Consider the following 12869-nt stretch of genomic DNA (forward strand, 5'->3'; position numbering starts at 1 on the left):
CCAAAATATTTATTTTTTCAAAAAACAAAATCACGGAGCTGCCAATCAGTTTAAAAAGAAAAATCGAACCAAACGCGAGAATTCTAAATTCTCTCTCTCTACATTTTCCCGTGTGTTTATTGTGTGGACACGGTCGCCGAAGCTGTTCCTCTCTCTACGCTTCTCTCTCTCTCTCTCCCTACGTCCCTCCTTCCTCCGCCGTCGCCGTCGCCGTCGCCGTCGCCGTCGGCTGGCCATCTCCGGCGCTCCGCCTCCCGCTCGAACGAAGAAGAACGGCGGCGCGACAAGCGCAGAAGAGATTTCTCACCGCGCGTCCGCGAAGTGCGAAGTTTCTGGGAATCCGACCGATTGAGAGAGCGACTCTGTTTTCTTAGCCTCTTTTTTCTTCCTTTTCGCTTTTCTGTAAGTTGCGTCTGTAATATGCGCGTGATTTCGAGTTCGGCGTCGCGTCGTGTACATGGGCATTGCGCGTGTTGAGGATTTGAGCTGTACAGCGAGGTTGTTGTTTGTTCCTTGTTATGTTTAGCTAAAGTCAACCCCGAGCTGCCGGGTGGCGGGAGAGCTCGGGGGTGTGGATCGGGAGTCGCCATGGACGCCGGGAATCGGGGCCGGATCGGCGAATCGGAGCCGGCGAATGATTACTATCTGCAGAAGTTCCGGCTCTACGAGACTCGCTCGGTACGTCGCATTGCTTCTTCTTCCTCGCTCGATTTCTCTATTTTTGAATCGTTCTTCAAGTGTCGCGATGCGATTCGATCTGGTTTCCTCAGTTCGAATACGCATCGCCTTCTTTTCTCGCAGTAAAAATTGCTTTTTTGCTTGCGTTCACTGGTTAACTAGAACCTGCTGGTGTCGATGGTTGCTCGGTGATTTTTGTTCATGGAAGCTTTCGGTTGATTTGGCGTGAATCTATTTTCTTTTTAATGCTCAGTTCGGCAGTTTCTCTCATACTTAAATTTTACGCGGTCGGTTTTCTGTTTCGGTTGAGTTCACGTAACAAAGAGTGTTTTTGAGGCAAATTGCGAAGCGATTAGGGGCTATGTCATCTGGCTACGGAATGATAATTTGAGTGCTCGTTTATCTGATTTTTGCTCGCTTATTGCAGAAATTTTATATGATCGGAAGAGACAAGAGCAGGGGTATCTGGCGAGTTTTGAAGATCGACAGGGAAGATGCCCTTGAGCTTAACGTCATCGAGGATTCCACGACCTATACGGAGTATGAGTGTTTAGAGCTGCGGAAACGGATACACGAAGGGAACCTGAAAACAGGAGGCCTTAAATTTGTCACCACTTGTTATGGGATCATTGGTATGTAGCGAGGGGATTTCGTGTTGCATCGACTTTGCTGGTGCCATTTGCAAGCTGTTACCTTTTACTCTTTCTTTATAGGTTTCATCAAGTTCTTGGGACCCTACTACATGCTGCTCATAACAAAGAGGGAGAAGATCGGTGCCATCAAAGGCCAAACCATATATGCTATTACCAAGAGTGAAATGCTTCCGATTCCAAATTCTACTGTTCAGTCCAATATGGCTGTTTCTAAGGATGAGAACAGGTCTTTTGTCCATTCTGCATGTAAATGTAACAACGTATTAACAGTACTATGAAATGACTAAGATTTTGCATTCAGACACACTTGTTATCTCTGTAATTAATTTCTGATGGTGATGTCTGGTTAGTTGCTTGGCCTTCAATTTAAATTACTTTGCTGTTCTCTGTTTCGAAGTTTGGCATTTGTTTCCATCCTAGAGAAGCTATACTTCGTGAGGTAAACTATATACGCGACTTTATGGCGATTAATTTTTCAGTTCAGCGGTGGAATGTATATATACAATAGTCTGTTTCTGCCCAATACTCAATACTCATTTATGTGTTAATAGGCTAGATTGCTAGGCGCACATCTTTAACGATCTCAGTAGAGCAACTTAATGGCGTGATTATGTTCTACATAGTTATTCCAGTATTCCAGTTGTCTAAGGCCATTGCCAGTTCATTTTCCGCAAATGCACAGGGGCAAACTTCATTGCTGTTTTGATGTTATTGTAACATGTTGAGTGAGACAAGGTATCAGAATGGTTTTTGAGGGGAACCACTCTTTTCTTATCCCTTTTGTTGTTCTATTTTTATCCTGAATATTTAATAGCTGCTCTGAGAGTTGGTTCTCCTCTATGCTCTCTTCCAGATATGCTTTAACACGTTCTGGATTTTGTGTTTTGTCTTTTGTCATAGATACAAGAAGCTCCTATGCATGATGGATCTCAGGAAGGACTTCTTTTTCAGCTACTCATATCATGTTATGTGTAGCCTTCAGAAGAACTTTGGTGACCATGAGAGTCGGCAGAACTTGTATGAGACAATGTTTGTGTGGAATGAGTATCTAACGCGTAGTATTCGGAATAACCTCAAGAACACCTTATGGACGGTTGCATTGGTATATGGATTCTTCAAGCAGGTAAGAGATAATGGTAATTCATGTTAGCAGAGCAACCTGAGGTCTGCATTTTTGTAGGGGCTCCTTCATGCATAATGGGCTTATACCATTTTGTTTTTAGGACACTCGAATAGACTCCTCACACTGGGATGACTGGACATAGCGGTCTTTTATTTTTCTGCATAACTTTGATTTCAAAATCTACTGTTGAGCTGTCATTTATGTATTTGGCATCTCTTGTCAGTACTTGTTAACGCATTGAACCCCTCCTCAGGAGGTTCGGAAATGGCAATTTATACGTCATGGCTTAATTTGTGGAGCTAGATGAAGGGTGTTCATAAAAGTTTAACTTCTGTCTTATGCAGACCATTAAAGCTGCTAAGATGAGAAGTTTGGTGCTTGCAGCTGACAATATGGTCTTTCTTTGCTTGAACCTGCAGGTTAAACTTTCAGTGTTGGGCAGGGATTTTTTGTTGACTCTAATTGCCAGACGCTCACGCCATTATGCAGGCACCAGGTATGGGCATCCTTTATCATAAAAACAGGAGGCAAAAGAACCCAATGGTTTTGCCATCTTTTGGAGGCCTTCTTTCCTTGAAGCCCACCTTCAATGTAACTTGTACCTGTATTTCTTTTCCTTCTTCTACATGTGAAGCAATGAAACAGATACGGAGTATTACAACTTTCCCGACTTAAACCTGACTCCTCAATTGGTCGATGACATTTGATTCTATCACATCATTTTCTTTCCCTTTTGACTACAAGTCATAGAGCAGACCATTCCTCTAGCACACATTGCGTTTCGCTGTTACTTTATTGGCACGAATAGAAATTACATTTATTCTTCTCTTACTGGACGTGGACGCTTATCATTTACTTGTCATTTTTCTCCCTAGATATTTAAAAAGGGGTGTAAATGAGAGGGGTAAAGTGGCCAACGACGTGGAGACGGAACAAATTGTTGAAGATGTTCCTGGAGGGTGCCTGAACCAAATAAGCTCCGTCATTCAAATCCGGGGCTCTATCCCCCTTTTCTGGTCCCAGGAAACTTCAAAATTGAATCTCAAGCCTGACATTATATGTATGACAAGGACAGAGCTGTTTTGTTTTGCCCTTGTTTTTACCTGTATCTTTCTGACTTGACCTGCTGTATGCAGTATCAAAGAGGGATTACAAGTATGCAGCAACAAGACTTCATTTTGAAAACCTTGCCATGAGATATGGGATTCCAATTATAATATTAAGTTTGATCAAGGTAGCCATACTTTAAGAATCTCACAGTATTATGATTCACTTTTGTTGTCACTATTAAGTGCTTGTAATTCCTCTAATAAGCATTAGGAAGCCCTCATAATTTTTCATTACTTACCTTTTGTTCTCCTTTTCTAAAATGTTAATGTCAAACAGACACGTGAGAAAAAGGCTCGAGAAACTGTTCTTCGTGATGAGTTCTTGAATGCCATCAGATTCATCAATAGAGGTTTGACTGAAGAGAATCGCCTGAGGTTTCTACAGTTGGATCTACATAAGCACTCAAGAAAGTAATTAGATGTTCACTTTTTTTATTATAAGGACTTTGATCTTCTTCTAATGGTGCAATTGGCATAATCCTTTTTGCCCCTTTTTTCCCCAACAGCAAAGGTAACAACGCGTTGGCACTTCTTGGCAAGGTGGCCAAGTATACACTCAACCAAATTGGCATATTTTACTGGCGAGTAGCAGGAAATTCAGAGCAAGAGGGAACAATGATCGCATCGAACCTAGAGTAAGTCTTTTTTACTTAATTTGCGAAGGTTGTTAGATTATATGCGCATTACTTTTCCCAAATTGATGTAGTTTTATTCGTTAAATTCTGTTCAGGCAGCTAATATGATGGAAAACCACTTCTTTTGGTGCAGGAAAACTGAAAAGGCTGATTTCACTTTACCAGAACTTTCCAACCGAATTGAGGATTCTCAGTCTCAGAGCATGCAAACTCAAACCGCTGATGGCAGGGGCAGCTCTAGTGGAAATCCTGGTCTGAAACCTACAATGTTACAGAAAGGGGTGCTGAGGACCAACTGCATTGACTGCCTAGATCGCACAAATGTTGCCCAATATGCATACGGACTGGTTTCCCTTGGAAGGCAGCTGCATGCGTTGGGAATTCTAGACTCTCCCAAAATTGATCTGGATAACCCTTTGGCAGAAAATCTAATGGATCTCTATGAATCAATGGGCGACACCCTTGCGTTGCAATATGGTGGTTCGGCAGCACACAACAAGGTAACTTACATAATTTATTTGATCTCTAGGAACAATGATGTTGAAGTATAATTTGGTGCCCATTCTTAGTAGCTGTCATGGTGTTAAATTTAGTGAAAAGAAAAGAAACAAATCAGTCCAAGAACAAGCAATCTCTAACTTATCTCTAACCAATTAGATGTGTTAAAGAGAGAAGAGAACATGTTACATTGTCAAAACAGAAGCCTGAATGTTCACAATTCCAAACAAAATTGACCAAACAAGAGATATTACATCTGCATCAAGTGTGAATAAAGCCACTGGACGTGTTTGTAGATTCTGATTTCTGCTGAAGATATAATTGTTTCTTGAGGTTTTATTACTTCTGAAAGAGAGTTGTAATTGTTGTTCCTTGGATGCTGGGAAGATTTAATCACAAACAATGCCGCATGATTATTGACATACAGGATCTTAGTGTTCCGTAAATTGAGATTCAGGAATTTGATGTATCCATGATTTTCATAACTGGGTTTAGATCCTATATGTATTCGGCTAACCATGAATTTCAATTCGTGCATGCTTCTTCTACCTGTGAGGTTAATTCTGCAAATTTCTACTTTATTTGTTATATCAAAGGGTTTCCAATACGTGAACCTTGTGAAATTCGGCTTTATGATGGCTTGGGGTTTCTTCTGAACAATTGTTTATTTAAGCATAGACATCATTGGCTGACTTCCTTTGATTGAAAAACCAAATTTAAAGTATGAGAATCTCAATCTTTGAATTTGATATTCTCATTTTATTTCTTCCAATTTCTTCTAATGATCTAACATATCTGATCCAGTGCCGAAGGGAATGTGGGTTGGGATGGAGTCCAGGGATTCCAATCCGCTCACATGCTAAACTTACCCAGTGAAAAAAGAACTTGATATAGATCACTAAGCATCAAAGGGCAGATCCTTTAGCGTTGACATAAGCAAAATGCTCAGCAAATTAACCAAGAAATGGTCCATGGATATTTGTTGATTTTATTAAATTTCTACATGCACCACTATATCTTCCAACACCTCAATCTTGTTGGCGATTGTCAGATTTTTTCTGAGCGAAGAGGTCAGTGGAAACCTGCAACACAGTCCCAGGAGTTTTTCAGAACTGTACAACGGTATTACAGCAATGCCTATGTGGATGCCGAAAAACAAGCTGCCATTAATGTGTGAGTGCCATTTTTTCTTTCATGAACTCCTACTTTGATTTATGAGCCTCGGGTACTTTTGAAACTGTATTTCAAGCGTGATGTGTGTATACAAATGTTATATGGTTGGTGTAATATTTGGGTGATTTGTTGATCAGGTTTTTGGGATATTTTCAGCCCCAGCTGGGTGAACCTTCGCTGTGGGAAGGAAGGCGTCATCTTAACTATGTTGATGAGAACACTCGGTATGAAGAGTTATCTTTCTTTATTCTTAAATTCTGTTAGATCTATGTCATCAGCTATCCATAGACTGGATCAATACGATTTATACTAAGGGATCATAATGGTTTGCATTCCTTTCAAGTTGCATATTGTTGTAATCTTTTGAAGTATGTATCATGTCCATGATAGAGCTATCGTCAGCTTAGTTTGAGTTTTTTCTGGGATGCATTCCATCAATGATAAATGTTAAATGTCCTAGATATTTATGGTTCCTGTGTAATTAATCTTACATCAAGTCTAAAGGGACACAAGTTTGTGAATAGGTGATTGAATAATGAGGTAAGAAGTGCCTGGCATCTCCCTCATGTCTTTTATATCTGCTATTCAATCAATGTTTCTGGCGAATAAGCACAAGTGATGACTTAGTGCTTTTTGAACGTGGATCTGTTTTTTTTTTTAACTGAATAAGAAGGAAAATTACATATCTTCTTCTTCTTCTTCCCCACAACAACAGATCTTTGTTTTTATGAGATCTGGAATACATATATGAGAAGGTAATTGTAACTTTTGTTTTTTGTAGGTCATTAATGAAAAGATCACTATCTGATGGAAACATTCCTTGCGAAAGCGAAATGCCTATAGCAACCAAAAATCTAATTCACAATCAGCCTCTTATTGGACAAACACAAGGAGGTAACCGAGGTCTTTCAGAGTCTTCTCCAGAGATCTCAGCTGCTGAAAGTGATGACTCTACTTTCAGGTCTCTCTCCCAGATGATAATTTTAATGTACCTCCCCTATATGCAGTTATAGATTTAAGATCCTTCTATTGGTGCAATAGGAACTTGAGCTCATGCTTGAATTCTGAGAATTGTAATTCTCTACAGGGATGAATATGTGATGTTTACAATTTATCTTTCTTCTAATGAGGGCTGTCCTTGCAGATTATCTGCTAATTTGCTAATGGGTATCAGTCTCTGTTGCAGATATACCCCGACAGTTGCTTGTGGGCAGCCGTCCAATATTATCAAAGAGGATGCATCCTGGCAAGAAAGTGATGACATCTGTTATGATTGTCATGATGATGAATGGAATTTTACCAACTTTCTTGATGTAGATGGGTTATCTTCCTCGGCAAACTCTTGTGATGATGAAGTTTATGAGAGGTATGAAATGGTTGAGAACTTTGCAGTACTTTGCAGTATCACTTCTTGGAGGAGATTTGTTTTCTCTTCTTGTTAATTTTATACAGCGAACCTTCTACTCTTTCTTAATTATGGCCACTGTGTCCCAAAGTCAACCAGAAAGCCACATCGATGCATGAGATGAAATGGGATATATTTCTAATGTTATCTGATATTCAAACTCGTTATTGGTTTTAATGGCTGCAGGTCATCTATTGCGAGTGTATCTCTGGGAAATTTTATCAGTGGACCAAAAAATGATGTGACCAGGCATGCAAGTGCATCTAGGCCCAAGTTGGAGGTTTGTTCTCTTTCTTACTAGTAAAGTTTAGATATTCTACGTTTACTCTAATCATTTTAAGAGATGTTTTGAGAACAAGCACATTAAAGAATTTGAATTTCAAGCAGAATTCTTATTCCATTTCCTTGATGCATTTAAACACTGAATCAATGATCTGATGTAAGACACGATAGGCTATGTTTGATATGTCAAATTTGGTTGTACTGCAAGCTAGATTGCAGTTCCCATACCCGTTACCCTCATCGGTGGCAAATTTTTATATCACGTGCCTGGTGGAACTTTCATGACATTCCTTCCCAATGGAATAACACCCATAAGGGAAGGACAACAGCTACCCATTTCCATAGACAACAATAATAAAATCACTTTTTATAATCTCAGCTTCTCCACATGCTTCGAGTTCTGGGACTTTCTGATGCAATAATCCATTGAATCAGACACACTATAGCAATTTGCGTTTTCCGTTATAAGCACAGTCTGTGTTAGTCACAGTGATAAAGAAGGATGGTGATGCTGTATCAGTATTTTGAGTAATTCCATTCTCTTCTGTATACCCAAAAAATATTTTTATTCCTTTTGGACCTCTTAATTCTCCACATCAGAGCAGAATTTACCATAGATATAGTTAAATGTATACTACTAGGATATGGTCACTTGTTTTGTTTGTCATTGTGAGTTTCGAGTCGCACAACACAGGGTAGTTTTGTGATTCTAGATCAGCTGCTCAAAAGTGAAGTGCTCACTGCATTTCTTCTTGTGCATCTAAATAAACTTTGATAAATATGATGGAACAGGAACAGGAACTTTTTTCCTTTGGTTAATCTAGATTTTCTTTTATAAAGAACCACAATAAGTTCGTACAGTGAAGGGTGCATGAAGTTTTGAGTTTTGACGGCAAAATAGTCGCCATCCCCCGCTTTTTCAAATAGCCTATTTATTTCTTGCCTCTGATAAGTACATTTGTCTTTTCTTCATTTTAGAGAAAAGATCAGGCTGGGAGTGACCTCAATGATGGTGGAACTGTCCATTACTCTGATGACTTCGGGCGCTGGGTAACTGATGGCGGAATGTTGTTCCACTGATGACTGCTTACAAAGTTATACAAGAACCAAACATGACAAACTCATAAATCTTCGATTCAACCCATCCCAAGGATTCGGGTTTCTTGTAAATAGGAATAAACGGCACATCCTTGGCAAAGGAGGGTAAAAGAACACGCCGAAATGATTCCGTCGGAAGTAGAAGATGATAGTTTCCTCCCTCCAAGCCGAAGTCATGTTGGGGCCGTGTAAATCTCAAGCATTCATTTGTCCGCGCGCAAGTCCTTTGCAATTGTCGATCACTTCTAGCTATTCACTAGGAAGGGTAAATTTAAGTCGTCAAAATCTCTTTTGAGCTACTTAGCGGGAAACAAAATCTCTATAGAGCTCTCAATTGTAACCCAATTTTCCCAATTCTCTTGTCGAATTTTGTAAATATTTTTTAGTCTCTTGCCCATGGGCTTCAATATATAGTCACAGGTCTCATTTTGATTCATTAGCAGTTGATCTCCGCTCCAAATGTACAAAGTCCTGATTTTTCGTTGTTTTTCGAGTAGCAGGATATTGAGACTTTAGTTCGTCACAAGTGCCAGCCGTGCAAGGACTGAGAGTTCAATTGCTTTCATTTCTGCGTGGTTTGTAAATGGTCATAGCACGAAAGAAAACAGGACAGACGGATCGAAGGAGTTTTCTCAGTCGGCTGAGGTTTTGGACAGAGGCTTTCATGAACGGGTGGGAAAAAGATGGGTATTCCGCATGGAACGTCGCCTATGCAGGGACGGTGGGAGCCCACACGCACTTCAACATCTTCAACCTCGAATTGTCCATCATAAAACTTTGCCCTCCTTCAGGATTTTGGTATTTCGCACTTAGGCAAAGCACAGACTTTCCATAACGATAGTTGCAACTTCCTTGAAAAGACGTAACTCTGAACAGGTGCTGAAATCATGGGCAATCTTGATGTCTTTTTATGTCTCGGGTTTTTTTAGGTTTAACTTAATTGGATCGAGAACTCACCCGTAATCATATATATGCCTTAGAGCCACCATATGTAATACTCTCTCGATGCTGGTTTGAACCCTATATATGAGCTGAAGAAAGAAGCCAACGATGATAGACGAGCGTCTTCGAAAAGAGGCAATACAGAATAAGACTAAATATATTATCAGCATAATAATTAGCTTAAAATTACTTCATTGGTGATCTATATACATTTTAAATGCATTTTCCTAAGGTATGAATGCCATGACTGCGTAGTATAATTATGCTTCACTTTAATTGAGGTCCAATTCTCATGTTCTCACTCAGTGGCTTCATTCATGGCAGCCAGTAGCAAACAATCTTTGCAATCGCGCTTGATACTTTTACCTCATCAGACATGCACGAGATACCGGCGTCCCCGTCTAACTAGTGACTGTATGCCAAATCGTGTCATTCCACAAATTATCGTCCCATTAAGAACATCTGTGCGTTCAAACATCCTTAACACTACATTGTCTGACTTCGTTAAAGAACAGAAACAAATTCAGACTCGAAAACAACCATGGATAAATCTCCAAGAGTACCGGTATAGTTGAATGGTGCCCTCCATTAAAAAAAAAAAAAAAAAAAAAAAATCTCAAATGGGTGACGTCTACAAAAATTAGGAAAGACAGATCACACGTCATTCCCAGCCGGCGTCATTTGCTGGTACAACAGGCGTTGCAACAACAGGCGTTGCACCTACTGGTGCGGCCACGGCATCCCATCCATCAACTGCCACTGGTGCTGCTCCTGAGAAGAGGTCAAGCAACAATCAGAAGATAAGAAGCGCAGCAAATGAGAATGCTGGATCCAACAAGCAATTTCTGTTCTCGGTTGTTGGAACCACAATGAATTAGATTAATAAAGATTGGCCCGGCTTCCATATGCTAATCAAGAAATAAAGATATGATGTTTGCCAACAATCAGTACCTTGCTCTGGTGCCCAGGTTGCAGCTGGCACGGCGGCCACCGCAGCTGGGGCAGCAGTTTCACCAGCCCATGAAGCATCGGGGATTTGGGAAGTCCATTGGTCAGCACCAGAGTAATCTGGTAATCCATATTCAGCTGGGGCGATAGCGTCCTCCTCTTCCTGTTGCTTAGTCTCCTCTGGCTCTCTATAGAAAAATAAGTCCACCTATGACAAGAATTTTCCCTTAGTCAGAAGGGATATCTAAAGCGTTTCAAATGAAGAATAAGGTCACATCCAATCCATGCTAGTCTAATGGGGATGACACTGGGGTAAAAAATGCAAGTAATTTCATTCCTCCTATTAAATTCCGGATGTTGCAAATATTAATCATTTGTTTGGACTGCCTCGTTATTCTCCCTCCAGAGTACCATAGCCACCATATTCCTCCACAGGCTCCAGAAAAAATACTAAGGGAACCACAACAGAGATATTTTGGAATTACCATCACGTCCCACTTATGACCCATGGGAATGGTACCGCGCATCTGTAAGACCATCCTTGCCAACAGCCAAAAGAGACATCCGATGCTGTCTTTTCCCTTGTTGTTAGCAGGGATGCCGATATCGACATATCGCATTGGTGAATCAGTATCACAGAAAGCAATGGTTGGAATGTTTCCAAGAGCTGATTCCTTGATTGGCTGCAAGAACGAAAAGTATTGAAATTTATTGAGGACAGAATATGGAAGTACTTTGCCATGACGGTCCAAAGCTAGAAGCTAACATAAAACAAAGAACTTGCGAAACCATGGCACCCGTAGAAAGGAAACTTTACTTGGTGATCGGTTCTCGGATCAGTGAGAATGAGCAGACGAGGCTCACAAAATGAGGTCTGCATCTGATTAGTGAATGTTCCTGGAGTGTGCCTTCCAGCAATTGCTTGAGCGCCCGTGTATTGGGCAAACTTCAAAATGGCCCTTTGACCATATGGTCGAGCAGACTGAACAATGATATCTTGTGGATTCTCAATCGCCACAATAACTCTAGCTGCCAGCTGAAGTTTCTCCCAAGTTTTACCAAGATTGATAATGTATATACCTGAGAACCCAAGAGTGAGATAGTCGCTGAAAATAAAGAAAAGCCTATTCTTCAAGCATACTGAAGTATGATTACTATTCACATTGCAAGTGAACTCCCAGTACAAGCATCTGTCTAATTTCCGGCAAGCTGATTTTCGACAAAACATGATGCGACAAAATGTCATGCTCCAATTTCAACATCAAAAAACGTAGCCAACAACTGAGCTCCATCGTTTTATTCAATTTTGGAACTTTATCTAACAAAACATGCTGAATCTGCACCCAATTATCATGGGTGCAGAACGGGATGGGAAGGTCTAATTTTTTTTTTTTGGGCTCAGGCAAGCCGATTCTCGACAAAGCACGACGCTACATGATGTCCCGCTATGAAAGACATCAACAAGAGTAGCTGACAATGAGTTCCATCTGTTTCATTCAATTTTGGAACTTTCAAGTCGAGAAGTATCTAACAAAACACACTGAATCTGCGCCAATCAATCGAGGGCGTGGAACGGGATAGGAAGGAACTTCTCCTAGCATCTCAAATGTGCACAAAATGACCAGAGACATAGGCACACAACCCACAACTTCTCCAAGTAACACTACACTCGAGCAGTAACATCGAAAGAACTTCCGACATAAAAACACCGTCTATAAGCAGCTCACATCCCAGCAACCAATACGCATCCCACGGAGGCGCAACCGCACATCGCCAATCAAAATACGAACGATTTCACATCACATCGAGCCCGAGCAGACTAAATAATTTTTTTTTTTTTTTTTGGGGTGTCCGGGGAACGGAACGGAACGCACCGTCGTTGCGGCGCTTGAAGACGTAGCGCTCCATCTGGAAGTCGCAGTTCTTGGTGCCGAGGTGGACCTGCGCGGCGAGCATCATCTGGATGTCGGCCTCCTTCTGCGACAGCTGCTTCGCCGGCGCGCCGGCGGCGGCGGCGCCCGAGGTCGCGGTCATTCCCGTCGCCATCGAGGAAGTTTCCGAGGATCGGGAAGCTCGCAACCGCGGGAGGGGCTCCGAGGAAGTGAAGAAGAATAAGCTAAAAGCGGCTCCAGCTCTTCGACATGCCGACGGAGGCCCTGCATATAAACGAGCTCGAACCAGACCAAACCCTAGCTCCGCCGCATTGTCGATTTTGCCCTCGCTCGAACCGTGTTATCGCCAAAATGACCTTTGACCTTCCGGATCGCCTCGTTGACTACGGGCCAACCGGGCTTGCACGAAACATGGGCGGGCCGGGCCGGGCCG

At 41.4% G+C, this 12869-nt stretch overlaps 2 protein-coding genes across 3 annotated transcripts; one reads left to right on the forward strand and one right to left on the reverse strand.

Annotated features, from left to right (window-relative positions):
* The first annotated feature begins 89 nt into the window (after positions 1-89).
* On the forward strand, positions 90-9093 carry LOC104422902 (phosphoinositide phosphatase SAC2). 2 transcript variants are annotated; one of them, XM_010035362.3, is made up of 17 exons: positions 90-402; positions 527-678; positions 1106-1310; positions 1392-1557; positions 2232-2454; positions 2874-2950; positions 3330-3514; positions 3591-3688; positions 3841-3974; positions 4070-4198; positions 4332-4698; positions 5748-5869; positions 6007-6093; positions 6651-6830; positions 7056-7235; positions 7461-7554; positions 8535-9093. In XM_010035362.3, the coding sequence occupies exons 2-17, from the start codon at positions 589-591 to the stop codon at positions 8634-8636; spliced, it is 2439 nt and encodes an 812-aa protein (XP_010033664.2). In that variant the 5' UTR covers positions 90-402; positions 527-588; the 3' UTR covers positions 8637-9093. The 2 variants fall into 2 exon arrangements, with proteins under 2 accessions (XP_010033664.2, XP_010033663.2); XM_010035361.3 differs by having other exon boundaries at positions 90-678.
* Positions 9094-10013: 920 nt separating this feature from the next.
* On the reverse strand, positions 10014-12690 carry LOC104422903 (40S ribosomal protein Sa-2). Its single transcript, XM_010035363.3, has 5 exons — positions 12419-12690; positions 11362-11624; positions 11030-11227; positions 10548-10752; positions 10014-10367 (listed from the first exon to the last, which is right to left on the reverse strand). Exons 1-5 carry the CDS (start codon positions 12588-12590, stop codon positions 10258-10260), a joined length of 948 nt encoding a protein of 315 aa, XP_010033665.2. The 5' UTR covers positions 12591-12690; the 3' UTR covers positions 10014-10257.
* Between the last annotated feature and the right edge of the window lie 179 nt (positions 12691-12869).

This window comes from Eucalyptus grandis, chromosome 10, assembly GCF_016545825.1.
Source record: "Eucalyptus grandis isolate ANBG69807.140 chromosome 10, ASM1654582v1, whole genome shotgun sequence".
Lineage (NCBI taxonomy): Eukaryota > Viridiplantae > Streptophyta > Magnoliopsida > Myrtales > Myrtaceae > Eucalyptus > Eucalyptus grandis.